This window comes from Tetrao urogallus, assembly GCF_951394365.1.
Source record: "Tetrao urogallus genome assembly, chromosome: 5".
In the NCBI taxonomy this organism is placed as follows: Eukaryota; Metazoa; Chordata; class Aves; order Galliformes; family Phasianidae; genus Tetrao; species Tetrao urogallus.
Genome location: NC_136818.1, coordinates 18,817,071 through 18,843,816, shown reverse-complemented (window position 1 = coordinate 18,843,816; position 26,746 = coordinate 18,817,071). Strand labels below are relative to the sequence as shown.

At 41.2% G+C, this 26,746-nt stretch overlaps 1 protein-coding gene across 2 annotated transcripts; it reads right to left on the bottom strand.

The window, feature by feature from the left end:
- Positions 1 to 9,942: 9,942 nt before the first annotated feature.
- LOC306946223 (pancreatic alpha-amylase-like) lies at positions 9,943 to 16,418 on the bottom strand (the record flags this gene model as incomplete). 2 transcript variants are annotated; one of them, XM_079535205.1, is made up of 10 exons in its annotated part: positions 9,943 to 10,132; positions 10,869 to 10,994; positions 11,089 to 11,210; positions 11,375 to 11,474; positions 11,584 to 11,706; positions 11,794 to 11,927; positions 12,799 to 13,029; positions 14,306 to 14,503; positions 14,791 to 14,937; positions 16,251 to 16,418. In XM_079535205.1, the coding sequence occupies 10 exons, from the start codon at positions 16,416 to 16,418 to the stop codon at positions 9,943 to 9,945; spliced, it is 1,539 nt and encodes a 512-aa protein (XP_079391331.1). The 2 variants fall into 2 exon arrangements, with proteins under 2 accessions (XP_079391331.1, XP_079391332.1); XM_079535206.1 differs by lacking the exon at positions 9,943 to 10,132 and adding an exon at positions 10,330 to 10,396.
- Positions 16,419 to 26,746: the final 10,328 nt, after the last annotated feature.

The window sequence follows — 26,746 nt, the reverse complement described above, 5'->3', positions numbered from 1 at the left end:
GTTGGATGGTAGTGGTGAGACGTACTGTGTCTTTGTTTGCCTTTTTGTTGTTGTGCAAGTTGGCTCTAGGTTATTTATGTGTCGGATTGAAGTAGATTGTGTGCCTGTTTTGTGTGCTAGAGTCCAGGGTTTGCATGATCTCTAAGGAGATTTTTCTTTTTTTTTTTTTTTTTTTTTTTTTTGGGTGGTGGGTAGGGTGTGCTGGTTGGCATTGGAAATTTTTTGGAAGAGGGAGCCCTGCTGGGCTGTGGGAGGCTTCCCCTGAGTGGGAGAGCCCCTCAGCTGATGGGGCTTCCCCTGAGTGGGGGAGCCCCACCTGGGTGCTGGAGTGGCTCCTGTATGGTGATGCTCCTTCTAGGCTGGAAGTAAGGAGATAGAATCCAGCTCTTTCTGGCCTTGTTCTACCTGAGGATAAAGTTCAGCTGACTTAATTTCAGGAAAAACCTTCTTGAATGAGGTCTTGGTCTGTGACCTGAGTCACTATGTATGGTCACTTAATGCACTCTGGGGAGTGCAGGAGGTTTAGCCTTTTGAAAGGGCTTGGGTGATGGGCTGGAGGTGAAAAAATCTTGTGGTGAGTGTCCATCCAAGTATATGTTCTGTATATGCTAGGGCTGTTTCGCAGTATCAGCAACCTAAAGAGACTCAGGTGGTTAGAAGGGAGTAAGTTGAAGTTCTTGGAGACTATTTTGCAAGCTATTCCTGGATAAAAGAAGTCTAGAAGACTAAAAAGTAAAAATGCTTAGGAATCCTTTCCTGAGATCTACAATGAGGCCAAAACAGGCTTTGCTTTCCTAGAAACGCAGACTATTCTCTCCTTGTGGGGATAAGATTTTACTTGTATTTAAGGCAGCAACTCAAACAATACATTGAATTGGTGGAAAGACAACTTGACCAATTTCACATTTCAGAATTGAATTAGTAAAAAACTAGGTCTTGGTTAGAAGAGGCAGGTCTTTCAATTTAATTACCTTCTAGCTTAAGCAAAACTGTGTAGGAAGACTTATGGCTAACTCAGATCTCCTTTCCAGGCATGCCTCAAAAATTCCAGTAGCAACTTCGCTTGCAATTGCATGGTGGGAAGCAGGTGACAACATATCTATTTTGCTGAAGAATTATCAGCTTGGTGCAGTTTTTTTTGGAAAGACTGTTTCTATTAAAGGCATAAATGCTCTCTTACATTTAACAATGAGTATGCTTAAAAAATATCTGTACTAAAATGGAATGACTAGGTTTAGCTAGCTGAAGCTCTTTAGAGTGGAGTGGATACCTGTCTGTCTTCAACTTTACTTAAAACAAAGAAAATCCTCACTTACCACACAGAAGGATGCGCTGCCTATTTCTGCACTCTGGCCTTGTTTCCTTGGCTGCTGACATTAGCTTATTCATCTCAGGAAATGAGAATGAGGAGAAAAACTACTGCTTCTGTAATCGGCTGTTTTGTGTTGGATGTTCTGTAAGAGATTCAAGACTTAATAAAAAAACAGATAGTTTTGAGGTAGATGATAGTAATGTAATTCAACAGACTTGCTTTATTTAACAACTGAAAGCACTGTGTTTCCAGTGTTTGTATCAATAAAGCTGAATTTCTGAATAGCAGCATCTCTTCTACTTGGTAGAGCTTCTTCAGCTTAAACACAAGCATGCTATCCTAAGAGCAGAGCAGTACTGACTGTCTCACAAAAATACTTCTGGTTTCATTCAAGTACTTAAATGTATTTAAACGAATGAGTTCCCTGCAATTTCTGGTTTCCAGCTAGGTAACTTCAAGAAGTGCTTCTCAGCAAAAGCCTTTGTGTCAAATCTTTGCAACTAAGTTAGTTCCTGTGAACCTTCATCCTAAAGTGAGACCAAACGATAACACAAAGAATAAAAATGAATTCTATTCTGCATTTTTTCCTTTCTAAGAAAGGAAATAAACAGCAATGGGATTCTGCCTTTGCACTGTAATTTGCATGAGTAAGTGCATTTTTTTTTTTTAATCACTGAATACAAGGATGTCCTTTTTTGATAGGTTTAACTTTATGACAATTAACTTCAATGACAAATCAAAGAGCTCAAGTCCTTAATTTATGTGGGCCTAGTGACAATGACCGGCATATGACTGTGAGCTTTTTTTTTTTTTACCTTTCTGCTTTCTTTGGTACTGTGTACTGCTTTCTCACTGGTGGCATGCAAGGCAACTAGCTTTCCCCTTCTCCACATTTTATACTCAACCGTGGTACTTATGTGCGTAGCAGTCTCACTTCTGCATCAAATTCAGTTAACATGCTGAGGAGACAAATCCGTCCTCCGAGTCTGCACAGTGCATGCAAGTAACAGCAGTGTTTTTTATTTAAAAATAAACAGAAAGAACAAGGGGAGGCTTTTTTACACTTCTCAGGTCTCAATGGTTCTCAGACTCTTATTTACTTGACAGAAGAGAAAGCAGTGTAAGAAGCAGGAAAAGGAAGGAATGTCACATGGCTTAGAGTGGAAGCCATTCACGCTAGCTAGACGTGCTGGCCTCAGGAAAGTCAGGCATAGCTGCTTCCTGGAGAGGAGAAGACTGGCTTATCCTTCTAACTGTATTTCCCAACAGCCAAAATCCCAGCAACCTTACAAGCCTGGCTACAAAGTGTAAGAATGTGTCAAGTGACTTCTAGGGAAGCAAAATAAGCTTGCTAGTCAGTACTGCTGGGGAAGACAGCTCTGGAGTTAGCCAGACTGACAGACTTTCTTACTGTTTTGTTTTCAACAAAAGCCTGATAAAATAAGGTCATCAAACACAAGAGTGCTTACCTAAAGTCACTGATACACGGAACCCTCTTCTCTTTCTTGGCGAGATCAGGGATCACTTCAGAGGTTTTATTTAGGAAAGCTGCTGAAAGAAGATGCTTGATTCTAAGATGGTGCAATTACCAACCTCATAAATGACACTTAATTGCCTCATCCTTAAGAACTTACTAGCTGGCATCCCATAAAGCTGATTTCCAGATATAAGTTTGTAGTTGCAGTTCTCCCCTCCAACTCATATTGTGTGTTTTACTTATTTAAAACAAAAAATGCTTAGGAAAAATCCTTTTGGGCAGTCCAAATCAGTAACGCGATAATACATTCTTTGCTAGGAAAACTCTTAGTTTTAATTACTGCAGCGAGAATTCATGCCATTACAATGGCCCACCTGCAGCCACAGTCAAGAATTTTCAGATGTTTTCAAGTATTTCCCCTATCTATTTGATGGATTGGCTTAGATGTCGCTCTCCTACAAAATTGTCAAAAACCATGCGCTCAGATAAGGATTTAACAACATCATTGTGCTATCATCACACTATCGTCTGATTTTTTTCTATACTCCGCAAAGCATTCACCACCTTCTTCGGGCACCATTTATTTCCCTACAGGAAAAAAGGAAGATTCTACCTTTTAAGATGAGAAGAATTTGAACAGAAATAATCATTTGGGAAAAGAAACTACTAAATGTAATTGAACATAAACTCTTATGTCTAGCAGCTAAGGGATTAACTGCTGAAGAGAAGCTTCAGCTCCTTGCTCTCTCGAGAACTTCTGCAGGACAGTTGAGCTCCTAGGTTATTAGATTCAGAGATCCCATATTAGAGTGCTTAGCTTCTCTATGCGGTGCAAAACAGCCCTCAGACTGCCAGTGTTTTTCTTCCTCCTCAGACCACTATAATTGTGATTCCACATGTACATCCTAGATGGTCAGAACTTACTGTCGTATTCACCACATGCTCTCCGTGGGCCCCAGTTAACTTTATGAATGGACAACTGGCCAACTAGGAAATGAATGGCCAACTGGCCAACTAGGCAGCTACAAATCAAATCTGACAAGAAAACAGTGAAAAAAATGAGGCGGTTTCAATGGTGCGCATAAACTAATGTACTTGTACTGACTCTCTGTGTCTCAGAAGCAAAGCCTTGAGTCTGTTCTAGACTTCTGCAAGATGGGGGGGAAAAAAAACATTAGCACTTTGACAAGAACGGCCTTCCTAACGCTGTATTACTGCATTAGCCAATTTCTTCTACAAGCTACAGCCAGATCGATCTGCATTCTCCCTCTCTAGAAGAATACCTCATCCAACTTGCTAGAAACTATGAGAAATTTCAGCCAAGTGGCAAAAGAGAACCATTTGGAGAATGATTCTTAGGCTTCTAACTGTCTTTAACCATAAAGAGGTATGTATGGCATTCCGCTAAAGTGCAAACTGTGTAGAAATTGGATGTCTCTACCTAGAGATCAGGTACCACTGCACTTCTTATCTGCCAAGACTTGACAGTGAATGAAACTGGTTCTCTGTAAGATACTTATCTGTGAGCAATTCTTTCTGAACAGCATATAGAATCATCAACACAATAAACAACCAAAAAACCCTTGTGTAGAAAATGATTTCCATTTTTAAAAGCCCCATCATTATGAAATCTGCTGAAAACAGATGAAACACTCCTTGGTTGTTTTTTTTTCCCCCCCATATCAAGAAGGAACAACGCCAGCCAAGCCGTGGTCTTTTGGACAGGTTCTAATTCCGCAATGCTTAGTATGTTTCACAGCTTTCAGTTAATTCAGACAAAGAAGGCTAATTATGAAATTCCAATAGAAACTACTACAGCTCTCCGTTTACAGAAGGAAATGAAGACTATGTTCTCATACGCTGAGTTATAAAGGAGCTCATAAAGGATGCCTTTCTGAGAGCACAAGAGATCTCCAGCCCCCAGCATGAGAAACACAGTGGAGAAGGCAGGAAACCAGTGTGTGACAAAGTAATGACACGCTGGGAAGAGAAAAAAAAAGGGAAAAGAAGGAAAACGTAAAGGGACGTGTAACCTGCGGAGAATACAGGGATGCTTTCTAGGCACGCAGACATGGGTAAACTGACACAAAGATGAAACTGAACTTCGCACAAGACTTAAGAAGCAACAAGATGGGATTTCTACAGGTACACTGGGCAGAGGACAAAGGCCAAGGAAAGCATACTCCCTCTGATAAATGAAAAGCAAGAAGAGGCAACAACAGACACAGCGAAGGCTGACGTGGTAACCGAATTCTTTGCTGGCAGTCAGGCTTCCCATATCTCTCATGTCCTTAAACATCTAGGGAGAGGCTGGGAGAGCAAAATTCCCTCCCGCTGTAACAGAAGAGCAAGTCTAACACCTCTTAAAGACTCTGAATGTGTACAAGTCTCTGGGACCTGATAATCTGCAGCCCGGTGTCCTGAGGTCACTGCCTGATGTGATTGAAGTGCCACTCTCCATGGTAACTGGTAAGTCACAGCTATCAAGAGAGCCCTCCGTGACTGGAAGAACATCACAGCTAAATGGTGCTGAGCTGTAACCTTCATAAAGAACTGACAACCCATGCCACATCCAAATGGAAGGATGGACGAACAGACTGACCGACATAAGCGGGGTAGCATCGTGCACAGCTCCCAATTTTCCTGGGCTCCCTTAACAAGGGTAGTTGATTTCAAAAGTCCTAAGAAAGAGCCCGCTGGCAAAACTGAGAGGCTTGGGCTCAGTCGGTTCAGATGCACGCTCCTTCACATGCCCACGTGAAACATGCATAGGGTTTGTGACCTCTCAGTGCCTACAGTACTGGGCAGCACAGGTGCGCTTCCAGAAGTGAAGCCTATGATGTACACCACTGTATTCACTAGTAAGGGGACTAAGAGTTCAACCCGAGATAAACTACTCCCTTTCTTTGGCTTTACTGTACACAACAAGATTTAAACAAGAGAAAATATCAAAATCGAAATCAACAAAAGTTACCTGATAGATGTCCCCATAATTTTCGATGTCTCCACTGGCGGTCTGACATTTGCCGTCGTTGAAATCCCAGGCAGAGTACGGCACCGCGGGAAAATCTCTAGTCCCGGTGTCAAAATAGCTCCCGCACGTTGAGTGGGTGCCTGTGCCACCCATAGATCCGCACATGTGATTGACAACAGCATCCACATAAATGCGAACCTGGAAAAGGAGCGATTGCGATTCAGTCTGTGTTGTGATGCTGCTGAAGCATCAGCCGGAGCTCTACCGCACCGCTGTCAGCGTGACCTTTCATCCGCCTCCCTTTACTCTCCGTTTAACCCTCCTTCGAGAATAGGAGCGGCAACTTTGCTCCACAGAAACCGCCCTTCTCAGCGTATCGGCTATGTGTTTTCAAGGCACTTACTCCAACGTTGTTGCATCTGGTCACCATGTCTCTGAATTCATCTTCAGTGCCTGATCGACTGCAGATCTTGTAGCTGACGGGCTGGTATCTTTCCCACCAAGGCCGGTTCGGATTAGTAATGACAATGTTTTCATTTGGAGGAGAAACCTGTGGGTGAAAGGACCTACCTCAGTCAGAAATCTGTAGCTCCCATTTCACGTTTTAAGTGCAATAAGGTGTGCTCAGTGCTGAGATTAGCCTGTCACTTCCATGAGACAGGCTTTGTGCCAAGCCCATTCTCTGCAGTACTCTCTGCAGTACAAGCTTAGGTCTGCAAGATACCCATCTTGTAGACTGACAAAAAAATTGTCTTTTGTTGCCGTGAGCTTTGTGTATCCACCGTCCAAGGACATGTGTACGGGAGGGCTGAAGCCACGTTAATTATTTTTGTCTGGAATAGTCTGGACATCCTTTGGGCAGCCTATGTCTGTGTACTCAATTCAGCAAAATGTAAAAGACAGCATCATACGTGACGCGTGACAGCCCCCTTGCAGGTGATCTGCAGCTAAACATACACTCGTATCAAGCTGGCAGGATCTCCAGATCTGCCTGATGCAACTCAGCACTTCCATCCATGCTTTCAACAAGAAAGTTACTTGGAGCTCACTGTCAGCAGTTCTGTTTTGCTTGTTAACCAAATGCTGCAAAGCGTTTTTTATCGCCTTTGGGCAGGAAATTGCATACCTGAACTCCACCAAACCCAATAGAGCTACATCGTGTTCACACTCCAGAGCAATATTGGCCCAGTGCCATTCAAAGAGATGCATGATAGACATCCTCCCAGCCTGAGTGTCAGGGTCGTAACTGTGGCCAGCAAAGCCCTACAGCTGTGAGGAGGAGGACGACTTACACGGTGCCAGCTTAAGGCTGTGGTCTTTCCGCTGGCCATTTATACTCCTGGAGGATGACAAAATTTCTACTGTAGCTGACAGATTTCATGGAGTTCTGTTACTGTTTGTCTAGCTAGCTAGATATCTATATTCCCATTTATTTTATCTTGAACTGCCTTGCAGCTGAAGATAAAATACCTTCTCCCAATGTTTATACCTTATAATACACCAAGCAGTGCCTGAGCAGCACTCCCGAATTTGGGATTATATTCTTTGCTGTCACATAAACAAAAACTTTATGAAAATTGGGACTCTGGAAGGTGAAAGGAAATAAAGATGAGCTCAAACCCATGTATGATTTCAATCATTCTTGTTCATTATTAGATCATAGGAATCATAGGATTGCTTAGGTTGGAAAAGACCTTAAAGATCATCAAGTCCAACCGAAACCTGACCATATGATCCTAACAGCCCTCCTGTGCCATTCCCCAGGCAAGAGAAATCCTCGTGAGGAAATCAGCATCAAAATGCAGGGTGAGGTATTCACCTGAATGCCTGGGCTTGGCTTCAGCTGGTCCCTAGAGGTTTTCGAGGCCAGATTGGATAGGGCCCTGGGCAGCCTGGTCTAGTATTAAATGTAGAGATTGGTGGCCCTGCTTGTGGCAGGGAGGTTGGAGATTCGTGATCCTTGAGGTCCCCTCCAACCCTGGCCATTCTGTGATTCTGTGATTCTGGTTATTAAAAGATTATGCTGAACCCGCAGCTGAATTTCATAGAATCATAGAATCACCAAGGTTGGAAAAGACCTAAAAGATCATCCAGTCCAACTTGTTACCAATAGCTCCCACTAAACCATGTCCCTCAACACAACATCCAGTCTTTCCTTGAACACCCCCAGGCTCGGTGACTCCACCGCCTCCCTGGGCAGTCCACTCCAGTGCCTGACCACCCTTTCCGAAAAGTAATACTTCCTAATGTCTTTCCTAATATATTACACAACACATCGTAAGTCTTTAAAATCTGAATCTCACCAGAAAGTATAAACCTATGCTTTTTTTTTTTTCATTATTATTTTTAATAGGATGTTCATCACAGTCCTTTTATTTCCAGGAATTCATGTTCAAGGACAAAATTCAGAAGCTAGTCCAATTTGTTCATCTCCTCATTTTCCTATCACAGACCCAATCTGCCAATACAAAAAATAAAATTATTCTCTATTTTGACTGGCAGCAAATTCAGGAGAATTTAAGCACTGGGATGAAAACACATTCATGTGAAACGATAGAGTACTGCGTTTCCAGGCACTGAAAAAAGACATTTCAGTTTGCAAGTTCTCACACCGCAAACCTAAAATGCTCTTCTGCTTCCCTATATGGACATTCATTAAAAACCAGTCCACTCCATGCAAATCCTAGATATTACTGACAGTAATCAAACATATTGAATGTTAACTTCTTGAAAACATTAGACAAATATTTCCGCTCCTCAGCAATAAAGAATTGACAGTAAGCAACCATCACTCTGACACCCTCATTTGCTCAACAGTTCTTACAAGAGAAATACACCGAGATGTTAGTTGGTGCAATATATGAGGGAGTCATATTAGGAATGGTTTCTGCACGCTTGTTCCAACTGTGCTTTCACACAGACATATATAACATCCCAAATACATTACCTACTGACAGTTGCAGCAGTTCTGCTTCCACTTACTTCTCTCATGCTTTGCTTCCATAACTTGCTGCTGAAGAACAAGTTGATGCGGCTTCATTATTGAATAGGACACTGCTAAAATCTGAGCTCTACAGTAATCATTTCATTTTTAAGAACACATCTTTTCTCTCAAAATCAGTGCAAAGCCTTAAGATTCCTTTATTAACAAAGGGCACGTTAAAATCGGTCTATGGTATTCGCAAAATTGCAGTTGACCAGCAAGAAAAAAACCTCTAACAAAGACATTTCATTTCTTCACGCTGCTGAAACTGCAGAAGATGGCAAACATTCTCTTATCAAAAGCAGGGAGACAAGGACTGAGTACTGGAGGATGCTTAGCTGAAGTCAATCATTTGCTAGAAAAGGTACCTTGGAGACATGTCTATGCCTTTCGGTTGAATTGCTTAGCAAACAAGACTAGGACAACTGCTTTGCTCTAAGGAAGAAACACTACATCATCTGCTGGACACGCAAACGTGGCTTGACCAAAATCTATCCTCAGGCATTCTTACCGCATAGTCTTAGCGCTCACTGCCAATGTCACATGACGCTACGCTTCCGGCTGACTACAGCAAAGTGTCTGCTCCACAGTATGCATCAGCCTTGGAAATACAATGTTCAAATTCAACATGTACTTGGATTCTTCTCCTCCTATTCCTTCTTTACTCTTGAGATTCTGTGATTTCAGAAAAACAGTGCTGTATTGCCTTAAAGGCTACCAATGCTTTTGCTGCTAGTTACAACATGATAATGCTATGATCCAGAATACCGAGGGGTGAAAATCTTTGGTCTTCATTTCCGTTGACATTTATTTTCAAGGGTTACAGAGAATCACCCAACATCGGGGAAACAAGCCTGGCACAAACAGTATACATACACAGCAACAGTGTCGCAAGTTAGCAACACAACACACTGTTCTGGTGCAAGGAAGATTCACTTTTATTTTCCTAAGCAAGCCTTTTGTATTCCAATATGCACGTTCAGTATACATTTAGACTAACAATCCATTGGCTAGAAAGCAAGTCATAACAAGTCTTCGTAACAGCACAGAGCTTAGCTTATAGCTAGCAACAAAACACCCGTTTACTCTGTCCATCTCTCTTTCCCAGCACCTTATTACCAGCAAGTCGACTTTCAACAATGTTGAGTCAAGCTCTTCATCTTCCACACAACAGCAAAAAAAATAAAAATAAAAAATTATAACTTGGCATCAACGTGAATTGCAACAAATGGATCTTCGTCAGTGTTACTAATCTGGAAATTGGCCATTCCATCCGAAGCAACATACACCTGCTTTCCAGTACATGCACTGCCTTCCTTATCTCCAGAAATAACATCGCAGTAGGTACCGGCAGGCAGCCCCGTTTGCAAATCGACGTTCATATACCTACGCAAAAAGTACATTGCTTAAAGCATGGCTTTCAAAAGAGGAATTTCAAAGCAGGCAAAGGACTGCTGAGCCTGATGCAATTCCGCTACTTGCGAGGGTGACACATCGCAAGGGATTTCTCAGTCTGAGGGCCCCATTTCGCTAAACTCCCTTTTTAGCCCCTCACAATTAGAATGCAACTGTGTGAATCTAGCTCAGGCTGTAGCGGTTGGTCTCGCTGTCCGGAAAGGACAGGAGAAAATCAAAGCGTACAGGCAGCTCCTACAGCAGGATGCATGCGGTTAAACAGAAGTACTTAACCCCCTAACTGGGATCATTCACACCATTACTGTTGCAGTGGCACAACTAGATTGGCTAGGGCCAGATGAGGGAAGTGATAAACTACCCTCTCTGCCCATAACCACCAGAACTTCAACTGCTATTGCTTAGACCCTCGGGCTGTATCCTGCCCACAGCCTCGTCTTCTCTACTGTGAACTCATACGTAGCTGTCCTGGAAATCACAAAATACACAAGGGAGACCATAGAAATAGAATGCTTAAAATGCTAAGAAGCAGTTCTTACATCTTCACACACTCACATCAGACACCTCACCCTCACTTTTGACATTCTCCATTCACTTTTCTGCACTCCATGTGAAGGACAATCCCTCTTCCTAACACATAAGCTCTTTCAGAGTCGCGGCTAAGGAGCCGCACTTCTCTCCACTTCTCTCTTCTATCCCACCAACTCACCAGTTATCATTATTAAAGACAATGAAGCCTCTGTTGCCACGACCAAAAGCTACTTGATTGCTATCGTTGTCCCACCAGTTTGAGAAAGGCTGACCGTCTACCACGTTACGGAAGACAACCATGTTCCTGAAAATGCAAACAAGAGCTGTAGTTGTAGGACTTCTACGGCCACGAGGCGCGTGACCCAAGAGTCACTGCTTTTCCTATGTTTTCCTCCCACCTTATTTGTCGCCAGCGATGTTCACAGACCCAGTCGTTGCCGCAGGTAGTGTCGGCATTGATTGTCACGGACTTCGTCGACCCATCCGAGTTACTCGGCGGTCCAACCCAGTCGTTGACATCCTTTAAAGAAAAAACACTTTTTGAAGTCCTTACTGGAAAACGCACAGAGAGTATCCCGGGAGAGAAGATAAATTCAGCTTCCAAAGTCCATCTGGCAGATCCGGCACAGGACAGAGAAATCATTTACGTTTGACACGCCAAAATCTTCAGCGCTACAAACTCACCTCTCCGTTCTCAAAATATCTTGGCCAACGATAACTTGACATCACCCGCGTGAACCCATACGGATGAGCGAGCATGAAACCAACTGCCATTTTATAAAGCCTGTTGGACAAAAAACGTAACAGAACATGGAAGAGAAACGATGCCAAAGAAGCGACAGACCAAAAAAGAGAATAATAAGCGTCATCATCCAGACACCGCCATTCCTCACCTGGAATCCCAGAAGGTAAGAATGGAAGCTCCACCTGCCCCGTGCCCCCGCTGGTTGTCGTGGTTATCCACAAAGACCAGGGCTCTGTCAGAAGGCACAAAGCCCCAGCCTTCTCCCCAGTTCCTAGAGATAAACACAAGGACTTGATTCTCCCCCCTCATGTCACGCATCCAGCTTATCTCACATTGGTCACAGGACGTTCACCCTTACTTTAAGTAGGCCATCTTCTCTCCATCCCACTTGCGGATCAGCGTCCCCAGTTTTGCACCGTACTTGAACTCTGTTACTCGGCCATTTCCAAAGTACTGACTGCCTGTGATTGGCTCTCCTCCCATGTCAATTACCTGGTACATAAAAGAACATTCCTTGCTGCTAAAACACAAATGGCTAAAAAACACTGTCCTAGACATTGTTTTAAGGATAAGTCAGTATGCGAGATAAGAATATTACTTCATTTCCTTTCAAAATTGCATTTTAGCCTTTTTTATATTCTCTCAGCATAACTGTGAGCTTTTTCTCATTTTCCTCCTCAGTTTCCTTTCTGTGACGAATCAGTACTGTATTATTACAGCCTAGGCAGTATAAACATTCATCTTTCACCAATGCCTCTGATTTCAGCACATAGAATTGCAGGCAAGCCCATTTCTTGTTTACTTAGTGTAGCTAAACAACATTTCACTAGTGGCATTAGATCTTATAGGTCACACACTTTTAATAAGATTTATGGACAACTTTAGCTTCTGCAGACCTTTACCTTAGCTCTTCATACTACTATTAGTTACTCAAACATAATTAAAAAAAAACTGGGATTGCCCAAATCATGCTGCCTATGCGGTTTCAGACCGTCATCATCATTTATACCTTCTGTTACAATTTAGGCACTCGGAATTTAAAATTCAGAATTTAATTTTTTTTTTTTAAATCAACTCAATTTTTACGTTTACTTCAGTGTTGTAAATTACATCCCAAATGAAATTTTCCAGTTAATTAGCACCAGGAGGTCCGAAACAATTGACGCATTTTTCATGTCAACAAGGACTTGCAGTCACATTAGATATTTAAAATTATGATTATTAAACATTGACATCATTTTATATCGAAGCTGAAGGGTACTCAGAACTATCAGAAGCAAAACACCCTTAAGTTGCTAAACTGAGAGTATGCTGCTGCTATATAAACAAGCACATAAAGTAAAATTAAGAAAATAAAGATTACTTCCTGATAAATGAAAGGCTTAGCTCCTGCAGAAAACCATTTCGTATTTAGATCTTTCAGCTCATCCAAAATTGCCTTCACATCCCCTGGCCACATATGCTTGGCGGCATCAATCCGGAACCCAGCTACACCGATGTCAATGAGGTAATTCATATACTCTGCAATTTTGGAGCGCACGTAGTTCTTTTCCAGGGCCAAATCAAGAAGACTGACTAAGCGGCAGTTTCGGACCTGTATAAAAATTCTAAAATTAAACATTTTTCCACAGTAAACTAAACGGATTATTCTGCATACTTCTCTTTGAATTTCTTTGTCTACATTATAATGCCAAAAGAAAACCCTCACTAGTCATCATTCGCAATGCATATCTTACACCTTCAACGGTAACATACACAGTTGTTTTGGACAGTTTTCTACATATAAAGAGCATTTAAGAAATCCTCAATTGCCCAACACGTGGGTAAGTGATAAAGGAACGTATCAGAGAGGCAAATACTAAAACCTTAATTAATTTCTTAATGCTAGTATAGGGCAAAGATATATTATTTTTGCTCCAGTATATTAACGTGCAGATTCATTACTATTTCAAGAGCACTCATTAATTCTGTGATACAGGAAGGATTTCTGGAAATGATACTTCAAAACTTGGAAGTATACTGAACTATAAAGCCATACAAAAAAAAAAACAACAACTTGTTTTCTCACACCCTTTCTGCTTTGATTTCCTGTAAATAAAAAATGATGGGCATAGATTCTCATCAAACTAATAGTTTAGAGAAGCATTTCTGTATATTCAATGTGTATTCAGTAAATTTCATGCTGGATTTCCATAGCTATGCATACATCTGTCTGGAGACAGCGAGGTTCATCAGCCTACATTGCAACCTGTACTAAAGAACCGGCAATACAGATGATCCTTTGGAGCTGCTCAAGACTACAGGGATGTTCAATGCCTCCCATCCTCCTGCAGTTTCTTCAACCACCCTCGACCCTAAACTTAGATTCAGGAATAATAAAGTACACTGAAAAGGCATAAGACACTGATTTAAACAAACAAACAAACAAACAAAAAACAACGAAAACGAGAACAAAAACACCCAGTTATTTATAAAATTGCATTAAGAAATGCTAATCTCTTTCTTCTGAAATTGAGACCAAATAAAACTTCCAAATTAGAGCAAGAGGTAAACAGTAACTCCTACTTTTTAAAAAACATAGTAAACAAAAGAATTCCTAAATAGATCTTATGATCTTTAAAACTGTCTTTATAAAGTACCTAAGCACATAACTTAAATCTGAAAGCACGCCTAAACTGCCTCAAGTAGAACTATCCCCTAGCTCTGGATAAAGAAGCAGAATTCATGTCAGTAATGCTAACCTCTATTATCATCAGTTAGGATGGCTCTCTGTGAGCTCAGTTTTATTCTTCTATACAACATCTGTCAGTAAAGAGGAACAAAGAATAGCCCAAGAACACACAGATGTAAAAATGTGTTACTAAGTTTACCTGAGGTGCATCTTGATAATCCTCAATGTCTCCACTTCTGGATTTACATTTAGCATCATTAAAATCCCAGGCAGAATACGGCACAGCTGGAAAATCTTCCTTCTCAGCATTGAAATAGCTTCCACAAGTAGAATGATTGCCAGTACCAGCATTACCTCCACACATGTGGTTTATTACTGCATCTGCATAAACATATACCTAGAGAATAATACTCGAATTTCAATTTATGAACATTCCTTCCCACAGGACCACTATCTGAATAACATTCTCTTCCTCTTATCTCCTGCCATATCTCTCTACTTCCGCTGGCCTCCTCCCCCAACATTGTAAGATACTTTTATTTACAGCAACGGCGATACAACACTCACCTCAGTGAACTGAAAAAAATCTTTAGTCCGCTGCTACCACACCTTCTAAATTACCCGGTGTCTATATCCTTTCACTAATCCTTTCTGCTAACACCAGAATGTTTTCTATGCGCTTACACCAACATTGTTGCATCTGGCCACCATGTCTCTAAATTCAGCTTCGTTTCCCGATCGCGTGCAGAGTTTGTAGCTGACTGGCTGGTATCTTTCCCACCATGGACGTGAGGGATCAGCAATGACAAGATTTTCATTTGGAGGCGAAATCTGTGAATAAGATGGTACCAGTAATGTTTTCGATATGTTTTCACAGTATTGTTAGAGCAAGAACGTGAAAAACAAAAAACAGATCAGTCCCTTTAATGAAAACTGATTGCAATACATAACCTACATAGATCCTTAGTATACTGTACTTAAACTGTAGCGGGCTACAATTAAAAGACTTAGGCCCAGACATTCAGTAGTTGAAAACATTCTCTAAAAATGATGTCCATGGATATCGACAGATCCTAATCATTTTTGAGAATGCCGACCTCATGGATCAAAAGAATCATGTAAAACACGATGGATCAGGACAGTGGAGAAAGCCCAAAACCAGGAAGGAACAGACTGCAGAATATTTGGTAACATCGCTCCACTAAAATTCATTGGACTTTACATGCAAGTCTGCATCTGAAAAAACCTTTCATTCTGAGATCCTGCCATGGATTCCTGTGTGGATTGAAAAGATGTCCAAATATATATTACAGCCTGAGAAATCAGTTTAAAATCAATTAGATCCATGTGTCTGGAAAGAAGGTTGCATTATTTTAAAATTACGTGAAATTTCTCACTCAGGCCAGTTCTCAAGTTCTTGGGCTACCAGAAATTAGCAGACTTTTGCAGCATTCTCTCACCGATCAAACAAACAGAAGCAGTTTAATAACTGGCTGCTCTCCAGCCATAATACCCCGTCAATACAGCGCTACTAGTTCCACAGGAGCACGCGTCTGTTCTTCAGACGTCACAGATTCTCGTCAACACACCTCCACCAGAACTTGTGCTCGGTTCATTTCCGCTTGCTCACCCAAGTTCCTGCCAAGCATGGTCTTTTAATGACTCGCTCTGACGTGCTTTACGGAGAGAAACTTGGCAGTCCGGGTGAACCCAGTCAGCAGCCTTTTGTGCTTATCTGTTTATTTCTAACCTTCACCACTCTGGTACTCTCTTCAGGAACGCTTTTTGTAAATCATACTTTCTAGTAGACTGTTTGTCTAGTTCTTAAGGGACTTCCCTTGATTTATATAACATCAAGCAGATAAATGTACATTATTCAAAACAATAAAAAAAGATTTAGTCAGCAGTAAGGAATTCTAATTCATCCAAACGTAATAACATAGAGAGCAAAACGCGTGCTTTGGAGTGATTAAACAAATTTACTCTTAAATGACAGCACCTGAGGAATATACCCGTCAGCATTTACAATTAACAATCTCTATTTTTCTTCCTTATCATCTGTCCTTGGGTGAACTGAACATTTTAATCTGAGAAGCATTCATCTGCGAAGCAATCTCACTACCTACGGATAGGAATATACATACCTGAACTCCTCCAAACCCATTAGGAGCTAAATAGCGCTCACACTCCAGAGCAATATCGGCCCAGCGCCATTCAAAGAGATGCACGATAGACGTTCTCCCAGGCTGAGTGTTGGGATTGTACTGTGCCCAGCAAAGCCCCACAATGAACACAAGAAAATAGACAGCCATGGTGTGTTCTGTGATCAGCTAAGCTCTTCTTGCCGCATATTTATTTTCCTGTAAGAGGGTAAAGTGCACGTTACAAAACAGACGTTTACTTTTCAGTGGTAAACTCTGGCATCGTTTTTATTTTTACTTTTAATTCCGTTTGAAAACTGGTTTTACCTAAGCCATACTGATTTAAAGAAGTAGGCCACAATATATTTTGTAATACGTTTTTAGAAATAGCTGATTTGAAAAAGTAGAAATATCAAAAATTTTAATAGTGAATTTTTAGAAATATAGTTGTTGAATCGTTGCCATATGTGATCAATTCTTGCTTGCAAAACCATAATAGCTTTTACATGTTGCAACCAGTTATGAATGTGAATTCAGTTGTGAATGAATTATAGACTAGAAAGCATGTTGTAAGGCTGTTCTATTTTAACAAGAGACCCTCAGCAAATAAAACACAATAATGAAAGCCAGGGCCTCCATGCAAGGCTGAATTGTTTCACTCTGGGATTGGGTTGAGATGCAACAGGCAGATATCAAGATGCTCCCCTCTATCCTCCTTATCTTATATACATAGCTAAAAGACAGGTTAACACCCCAGTATACATCATTAATAACTATGCATCATAAAAGACAGGTTGCCAAACTTATCTCTATCCAGGGACAAGTCCAGAAATAAGCCGAGCAAGCAAATGTTACAATTTTGGTACCTACAGTTTACTTATAATAGGCATTCTCCTACTGAGCATACGTCAATGAAGAAAGTTAATCTAAGAGACAAGCAAGGAAGATCACCAAATGAAGTAAAAGGCTGTCGGGTTGGACCGTCACGATGCTAAAAGGACGCTAAACAAGACCATGGAATAGAAGACTGGAAACTGCACAAATCACTACCTGAGATAGGCACGTATATGTTAACTGTCTCACGTATAATTGATGAATATATACTATCCGTGGAAATATAATTAAGTCTGAATCACGTAATCTTCGAAGCACTTACAGTGCAAATATCCCCAGTGCTTCCCAGAGCTGCTAAAAAGGAATACCTGACTCAGCGGTAATAAAACTTTGCTGCTAAGTTTCTATGCATCGATTTCTTTGATTTAGTATTAATTTCACATGTTTAATGGTAACTTCATTTTTCTGAAGATAAAATTTAAATATTGTCTGATATAAGCCGTCTCCAGTGTGCAACGGATTTCTAATAGTACAAAGCTGAAACCAACCACAACTGGGTAGGGAATAGCTTACGTGGACTGAAATTAGCATTTCATTTTATATTTTAATGTATAGTATTCTGTATCACTATTTACTCTTGTAAGGTATCTTTTTTTCACACTGTGCTTATTTAGAAAGGACGTGAGAGGTAAGTTCCTTAGAGTTGCCAAGAAAACACAGATATTTTTGAGTTTCTCCAGTTGTCTGGAGTGTCATACCCCACAGCGTATCTATGCTCAAGACGCGCTCTGGGAGTGGGGCAACAGACACCTTATATTCCTGGGGTGGGAGATGCCCAACCCTCGATTTCAACCACATTTAGGTGACAGGAATAGTCTGTCCCCCAAAACCTCTGATCCTTACTCTGTTTCCTTGGAATTTAGTCAGATCAACACAAATGACTGAAGTTTCCACGCTCATATCAACCAATGCCATAACCTGTTGTACGCTTCTTCAGGACCAAGAAATCATTAATTTGACATATGGCCTCCAGTCCAGTTTGGAGGCCCTCGTTACAGGGGAACTAACATTCCCTGTCACGCCATAAACCACCTGACAGCCAGGTCTTTTTCCTCAGGTGGCGCTGGTATTGTAGCTCAAGTCATCTGAGGAGACTTTTCCCCCCTATTAGGGACCACAAAGTCCTCTAGGTTCCAAGTTCTTATTGCTATTTGTTAAATTATTCGTACCCCTGCTCTCTTGGGAGTACTTTGAAATTTCTGATCATTTCATAACTGTTTCCATAATTGAAATAAAGTATGATTAGGCTGCTGGTCAACCTTGGCAGGGGTACCCCAGCCCACGTAAGATCAATGAATATTTGTTTCTGGGATACCCGTATGGGGCCCGATCGGGGTGTCCGTGGGGAAGCCTTCCTAGTCTTAACGACTGGGAGTACCTCAGCTTCTACCGCCCTAACATTACGTATTCTTCTTAGCTGCTGTGTCTCCCCCAGATCGGCTGCCAACTGGACAGCCTGTTGGACGATGGCCTCCGAGACCACAGGGGTTCAATACAGATACTAAAGCATCCCGCCCATAAAAGTGGGAGGGGGCTGGTTGTAAAATCAAATCCCTCACCCTTGCTGACAACTTTGCCAAATCTGGGCTTTCAAACGTCTCCTTGTGTACTGCGTCCCTCGTGACCAATTCACAGATATATATCTGAAGGTCCTCCCTAGAGGCCATAAGCCCATATGCAATGGTACATCGGCCTTATCAGGCCAAGTAACACAGCATGCTGCCATTAACCAATCTACTAACAAATGATTTTGGTCCTGGTGTTGTATGGTGACATATAATCTCAGTCTAAGGGCATGGTGTGAGGTGATAAATGTCAGTTCAGAAATTTCTGGTCCATTAACTACACCACTTTCTGCCCCCAAGTCCCATAATCTTAAAAGCTAAGTTGGTATACTTTCCCTAGGCTGTACTAAGCACATTAATTCAGATGCTGTTTAGGGGTGGGCTGTCACACTCAGATGAGTTGGAGCAGTGGGGCATTCATCAGGGGCACCCCTGCCAGTCTATCTCGTGCTTTCTTTGTTCTTTTTTGTGTTATTATAGGTTGGATCTCAAAGCAGTCCTTCTCAGATGGAGCTCTGAGATGAGATCTTGAAACTTTGTCTTTTGAATAATCTAGGTCCATTGAGCCTGGGTAGTTTTTAATGCAACATTCAGGACTTGCTTTATAGGGAAAGTCAAGCTTTATTTCTTTTCCATTAACATACCAAGCTGCTGTTCTAACTTCTCAATACTACCACGTAGCAATTAATTTTCTTTCTCTAATGTGTTATTTGAAAGTTCTGATTTAATTTAATGCATTTAATAATGCCCATGTCATGGTGGATGCATCTAGCTGTTGCTCTTTTGTGATCAAAATGTCTTTATCTAATCCATGGAAATTATCGGCTATGTGGGATGGGGAAGAAACATTTCCACAAACCTGCAGGGGACCCCATTTGTCAGGTATGACCACGAGCTTGTGATAAGGTGATCCCAGAAATCCTGGGATGTGTCCTGGTAGAGTTTTCTCTAGGGGGGGTTATGCTCTCCCCATTTAAAGATACTCCATAGAAAGGACATTTCAACATTTTTAGCATGACTGGTTCACCAAACATAGCAATCCAAAAGTTCAACATGATGGAAAGGTGATACAAGAGGTTTAATAACAGAGGTTCTAAAGCAATAGAAAGATGTTAGAAAGGATAGAAAAGAAAGGAAAAGGACTGCTCACCCATTTTGGAAGATCTACGTTAATAAGAGAGAACTCCACAAAGGAGGAATCTCCAGAAAGAGCTCCTTCCACAGTGGCAGTCAGCCCTTAAACGAGGCTTAAGAGAGGTGCAGCCTGGCTCCACCCCCTTACCGTTGCACATGTGAACTGCCTTCACCTGTGCTCTCAGGCACAGGTCCTTTCCTCAGGTGCTCAATCAGTTCTTCAAGCCATGACTGAGTTACCATGCAACTCAGAAACAATTTAAGGCAAGGAGGGAGTAAGGAGATTCCTGATCACTTCCACGTGGAAACCAAACACTTCAGTGCATGCTTAAACATGAACACGTGGCCCTCTGGGTTGCCGCATGCTTTTTTTCCTAATTTAATACACATTTGAGAATGCACCCCTGAAAACTTTGACCTACAATAATATAAGATACCCAAACAACATTTAATAAAAAAAATCTTATACTATCTCTAAAAAAAACAAACAAAAATAACAAGCAAACAAAAAAAAAATCAACCAAGCAACCAACCAAAAAAACCCCACCTTTCTCTCTCATATTCTTATTTCATGGAAAGGAAGATACACAGCTCTCAGCAGAGCTGCACTCTTTGGAGCACATTCAAGCACAAAATATCTTCTTGCTATCAGCTGTCAGCTGTACCCTGCAGGCAGCCAGAGTTATTTCAGATCGAGAAATTTAGCTTGATCTGCTGCTTGTAAATGAATTGTTTATTTACAGTTCTTTGGTAGAGTATGCAAGTAAGTTCCAGCCATAGGCAGTTCTGTGTTGTTTCCTTTGTCCCAGTGTATACATTAACAGAAAATAAGCCAGGAAAGTTTGGTCTTCTCTGATGAGAAATGCCATTTACCAGATTGGTGGTGTATGCTTACAGAAATATGTCCCAGTCACAGTTTTGTTATAGGGTTTTTGAGCAGGATTTTATCCCCTTGTCACATACTTTGATATTTTTGTTGTTTTCTACATCAGAGCACATCCTGATCACAACAGTGTTGCTACACTTACACAAAACACAACCAGGTCATAAGTTCACAGCTCTGTGCTTTCATGTTTTCTGCTTTAGCACACCTAAATTGTAACTAACAAAATAGCCACTGAGTTTTAGGGGCAGGAAAATTGATCCACACCTTTGGTTGCTCAAAGTAAATAAGAAAATCAAGTGTCAGATAAATTACACATAGCAGTCAGAACAACGTATTTTGACTCAAACAGCATCAGGCCTAGCGCTTAAGGAGAAGACAAAATACAGGGACTCATTTCTTTGAAATAAGACTTATAGCTGCTCCAGCTTCAGCACACTAAGACAAGGGCCACGCTGAAATCTCCAGCACACTCGGAACGCTCTAGCTTCAAAACGTCTGTTTTCTACAATTCAAAAGGTCCGCATTGCTGGTGGAAAGGAGAGCAGAGCTGACTGCAATTCAGAGAACACAGAGGGAGCTGATCCCACTCAAGGCATCACTTCCCACTTCGCTGCCCACACCCGGTTCCCTGCTCAGCTCGAGTCTGCAGTACAAAACCCAACTGTTATTCTCCAAAATAACACAAACGCTAACAACCAAAAATTAGCTTGTAAAGAGAATAGTAAAAAGAATAGGGAGAATATTAAATTAGCACTGCACGTTTTAATCGCTGTCTTTCACACCTGGCGTCACCCATTCAGTAAATAATGCCACACGTGACACAATCAAAGCCAATTTCTCAGCAGCCATGACGTTCCTACAGTTTAAAACAGGGGTACGTCGGCGTTACAGAAGTTACCGCAGGGCTACGCTTATCTTTAAGCACTGTGCTTGCTCCCGAGTTCAAAGCAAGGCTCCGTTTAAGCACCGTTTCTTCAGCAGCCCCAGCAGGAGCGTCCCGGGCGCAGGAGTTGGCGCAGCTTCGCCGCAGCGAACCTCGCCAGCTCCGTACCGGCCACGTGCCAGCACGGCGTTATCTGATCGGTAACAGCTAACGTGCCACAGAAACTGCACATTTTTTACCTTTCACGAGATATTCATTTATTCCCGAATCGAGTGGCATTGGTTTTGGTTCAGGGCTTTTGTTTATTTATTTGTTTGCGGTGAGAAAAACAATACGTTGAAGCCAAAAATATTTTCAGACCGCGAAAAAATTAAGGAACAAGCAGATAAACACCGAAACCAGCCAGCCGGAGAAACAGCATCGACCTCCCAGCCGCCCCCGCGGTGCTTACCGGGCCGTACAGTCGGGTCGCCGCAGCTCAGCAGAGCCGTGCAGAGCCGGACGCCGCTCCCACGCGCGCTCCCGCTCGGCTCGCGGCGCCGCCCCCCCACGCGCCTCTCCGAGCGGCCGCAGCGCCGAGCCGCCCCGCAGCCGTGCGCATGCCTGAGGAGCTGCGCCGCGGTAGGAACGGGTTGGCAACGGACGAGTCTGAAGAGCGGGTCATCTGCGCGTTCTTTTTGTTGTTTTTCTTTTTTAATTTAAATGAAGTACTTCGCCTTTGGAGGCGCGCAGCACCGTCCTTTTATCCCGTTCTGGCGCTCCTTCCCGCAGGTAGGGCGCGCGTCAGCGGGAAGGCTCGCGCAGCACGCTCGCACAAGCGGCTTACGCAAAGGAGCCCGTGACCAAGGACGTGACAGACTAAACTATTTCCTGCTCGGGGACAGCGGAAGGCCACCAGGCGACCTTCGGAGCGCCGGCTACCCGAAATGTAATGTAAGTGCCCTTCATGTACCACACCGACCCGTCAGTCACACCCAGCACGGCGCCCCAACCCCGGCTCGGGCGGCGCGTTGCTCCGGGCTGCCCCGGCAAAGAAGGGCTGCGACCTTGGAACGTGGTCCTGAGTAAACCGCGGTGGTAATTGCAGAGGAAACCGGTAATTAGACAGCATGAGTTCATGCCACTAGTACTGTCTGTCTGGTCTCCAAGAAAAATAAAAGCATTTACACTGAAATCCTTGAATTTACTTGCTGTTTTACCCTGAACCATTCATTAAGAGCTGAACATCAGACTTAAGGAAGTTCATAGTGGTGCCTATGAACATACACCCCAAATCATGTTGAACACGTCGTACACAATGACAACAAAGTTTGGGCAAAAGGTAAACAAAAAAATCCCAAAGCTTAAAGAATAGCAATAAAATATTTGCGTCTTGCTCCTCCTTCCCATTCACAAACCTCCCAACAAAAGAAAAACATAACATCGAGAGAAAAGAAATAATTTATTAGAGACTTCAAAAGCAAACTAACATGCACTTATCATGTAAGCCTTCTGACAAACATACTTGGAATCTTTAAGATGAGGAAGTTTATACTCTGCCTCAAGTACTTTAGAAATGCTCTACGCACAGTTCCAGAGTCCCGATGGTTGTACTGCTTCCTCGCCAGGCTTGAGAACTCGTGGATGGGATGGAACGCAAAAGGAACCTGGAACATCACAAAGGTGTGTTAACAGCGTGAACAACTAGATCCTAGCAGTGACATGCTTTCTTTTGACAACTAAATTGAAAGATGGTTGAGATTGTAAGACTTCTGAGTATCTGAAAAAAAATGACTTAGCAGGTACAGGATGTATTAGTTTTGTATTACAGTAAATGAAAAATGATAATGCAAATACAAAATGATAATAAAAAAAAAAAGTCACCATCACCAACACTACCTCATTGAAGAGAACAATCAAAGAAACAACAAAAACGTTAACCATGACTAATAATTCAATTCTGAACTCTGTAACTGCATTGTGAGACACTGTTGGATTTTGCTGTTCAAAAACAAAAGACAAATGTACAAACTGAAAATCAACAGTTTCTCATACAGTAGGACAACAGTAATCAAATGTTGTAAGAACACATCAACCCTCCGATAACATTAATCGTGGCCTTGTGACATACTTTAAACCTAATGATTTATTTAAGAACAACATCCTCAGCTGTGAGCCCAGCACAGCTCCACACACACCAGTAAAACACTTCTAGCTCAGACAAGCTAAGGCACTGTATCAGAAATGAAATAAATGATATGACCTTTGAAGAGAAAGGTGAAAGCCACCTTTTAAGATTAGGAAAGTTCACTTCAACTATTCACCCAACAGATAACAGATAAAAAGAGATAACTCTTTTTTTTTCCCCCCCCTGAAAAAGTTCTACTTTTAAATTGCTAGATTAATTCAGGCTTTAAAATGCATAAGCTCCTCCCCAAACCTATTCTAGGTGAGAAATTAGAGGTGGTTGAGTGCTATAGGAAACATTGCACATAAAAGGATACAACAAGAAAGGATACACTCTGCATGACAGTATTATTGCAGTATATACGCAGGAATGTTTCTAAAGAAGAACAGCAGAATGTTGTTTAATTTTATTTAATTCTCAAAATTGCACACACATTAAATTTATGCTGCCTATCATAAACAAAAAGGTATAACTTAATAAATATACTTTTGACCCAGTCTGGTGAACCCACCATCAGTAACTCTGTATTCAAAAGTAAATCCATCTTTTGATAACTTTAACTATACTTGACAACAGCAGATTCTTGTTTTATTAATTCTTCCTCAGGTCTTTGACATTTTACAGACTCAATTTCTCCATCAGATCCAAAACCCAAACACGCTTCCACTCAATGAAGGCTTTCAGGTCACTTCTTCTCTACGAAGAAGCTGATGACCTCTCAGCATCAGTTTCTTTTACATAATCCTTATACCAAAAAACTATATTTTACCCACAGAAAAACAGTCACTCCAAATGCTAACTGACATTTTTGTCGTTCATCAAGAAAAAGGCATTTCAGTTAGCATAAGTCACACAGTGTTTTTATAAACCATTGTGTGTTGCTTTCTCTACCAAAGAAACAATATTTGTAGAGAAAGTAATAAATATTGTTTATGAATTAATCAACAAGTTCTTAATTCAATTTTCTTACAGAAGAAAAAAAACACTGTGATACAAATCATACTTCAAGTTCCCCAGGTGTCTGCGTGAATTTCGGATTTATATAATGGAATTCTGCATCACAAATTAGCATTTATCAGATTTTTCCAGCAGACACAGGAAAACACATTCGATGCAGAAAAAGGGTTCTGCCTCATCATTAGCGTGCAAGTAATTTGTGATCTGTAAAGGAATGATTTGTACTTAGCCTAGGATTCCTAGGGATTTCAATTAGTCTGTGGTGCACGATGTGACTGTCACATATAAACAGTGAAGGCGTGGAAGAAGTCCTGTGCACCATTTACTAAAGCCATGAAACTGAAGCAACCCACGCAGGCTTTCAGATGTTCAGGTATGTCTTGAGCGTTTGCTCATTTTAAAAAAAAAAGCTTCTGAGTTGATCATCAATATGATTAACAACATAGTAAGCACCTGGTTATTTTCTTTCCGCTATTCAAGTATTATTTAGCATGTTTGGTAAAGTCAGAATCAAATTTAATGCATTAAGCTGGTTGGAAATACATGACATGCCAGAATTACAGTTCAGAGTTCACATAGAAAGTTTTCCACCAGTTAAAAATACTTCAAATTTCCTTTTTCCATTTAAAACAACTTTAATAACATTCTTATCACATCCTGGAGAAAATATAACTAATACTTTGTATTTAACTAGGAAGGAATAAGAAAAAAATTGAAACACTTCTGCACACCCTCGTTTCTCACAGCTCAAAATCAAGGCTCATTCATCTGCTTTCAATAAACAGTACAGAAAAACACCTGTAAGAACAAGTCATCTTTTATGAAATAAAAGATAGCTATCATTAATAGAAATACTACCTTCACAATAACAATACCAAGGGAATGAAAACAATTTTTTAAAATTAAAATCAGTCGTTCACATTTCAAACTTCAGAATTGTTTTTGTTTTTTTAATTATCTTTTTTTTTTTTTTCTAAATAATGACCAAGACATTCAGATTAAGAAACATAAAGGAGTAAGCAGTACTTTTCTAAAGCACTCAACCGAAGCTTTAAAGTTCTGAGGTAAGGAGATGGATAACCAGAGTGACATTCAATCATAACATGTAATTCAGATAAAATGCTCTTCAAATTTGAGCTTGTTACTTTATCAGAGTGCAGGCTGAGAACTGAGCGTTTCTGTGGTAGCATCTGAAGTAACTGGTGCAAATCTGAGACAGTTCACAGCCCAAATTTTTGGAGGCCACAAAAATTCCCACAATTTTGCTTCAGTTACTTTAGCATAAAGCAAATACTTAAGAGTAAGCGCTAGTGAAGTAAAGATGTATGATATGAAGTGATTACTTTTAGCAGAAAGTTAATTTCTCATCAATTTGGACAAATGTTAAAAATATCAGCACTTGTGCACTCCGTAGCAAAGCAAGTCTCAATTACTGCATTATTAAGTAATACTTTCAGAAACACAAACATTTCCTAAATCAGACAAGCTTTAGAGATGCTGCAGTAGTAGTACTAAGATCTCATTGACAGAGGTGGCAGAAGCAAGTTTATTGCTGAAAATGGATATCTGACACAGCTTTACAGCATGCATGGTCTGAGTAAGGACAGGAAAGGGCAAAGCTGCCACTCCTTTTGAAGCCAAAATCCCAGAACACTACTGAAAACGTAAGTGCTCAAATTCCATGAAGTCATTCTCCCTGTGTTCCAATCTCCCAGCATTAAGGATCAGAAAATACAGACAACTATCCTAGGATCTCAAGATAAGGAAAATAATAGACTCCATGTTTCTAAACAGAGAAAGAAGCAATCTTTGATCTTAAACCAACTGCACATCGTGCAAACTGGTTTCCTGACAGAAGAGCTCATTTAAGAAAAGAACACTGTATGGAGTATTTCTCTTTCACTGTCACTATTCCTAAAGCAATTATAAAAAATAAAACAAAAAAAAAGGCAACAAAATGAAATACAAAACCGGGTAATTTTTAGGCAAAGAATCCATACCTTTTGCTATGTT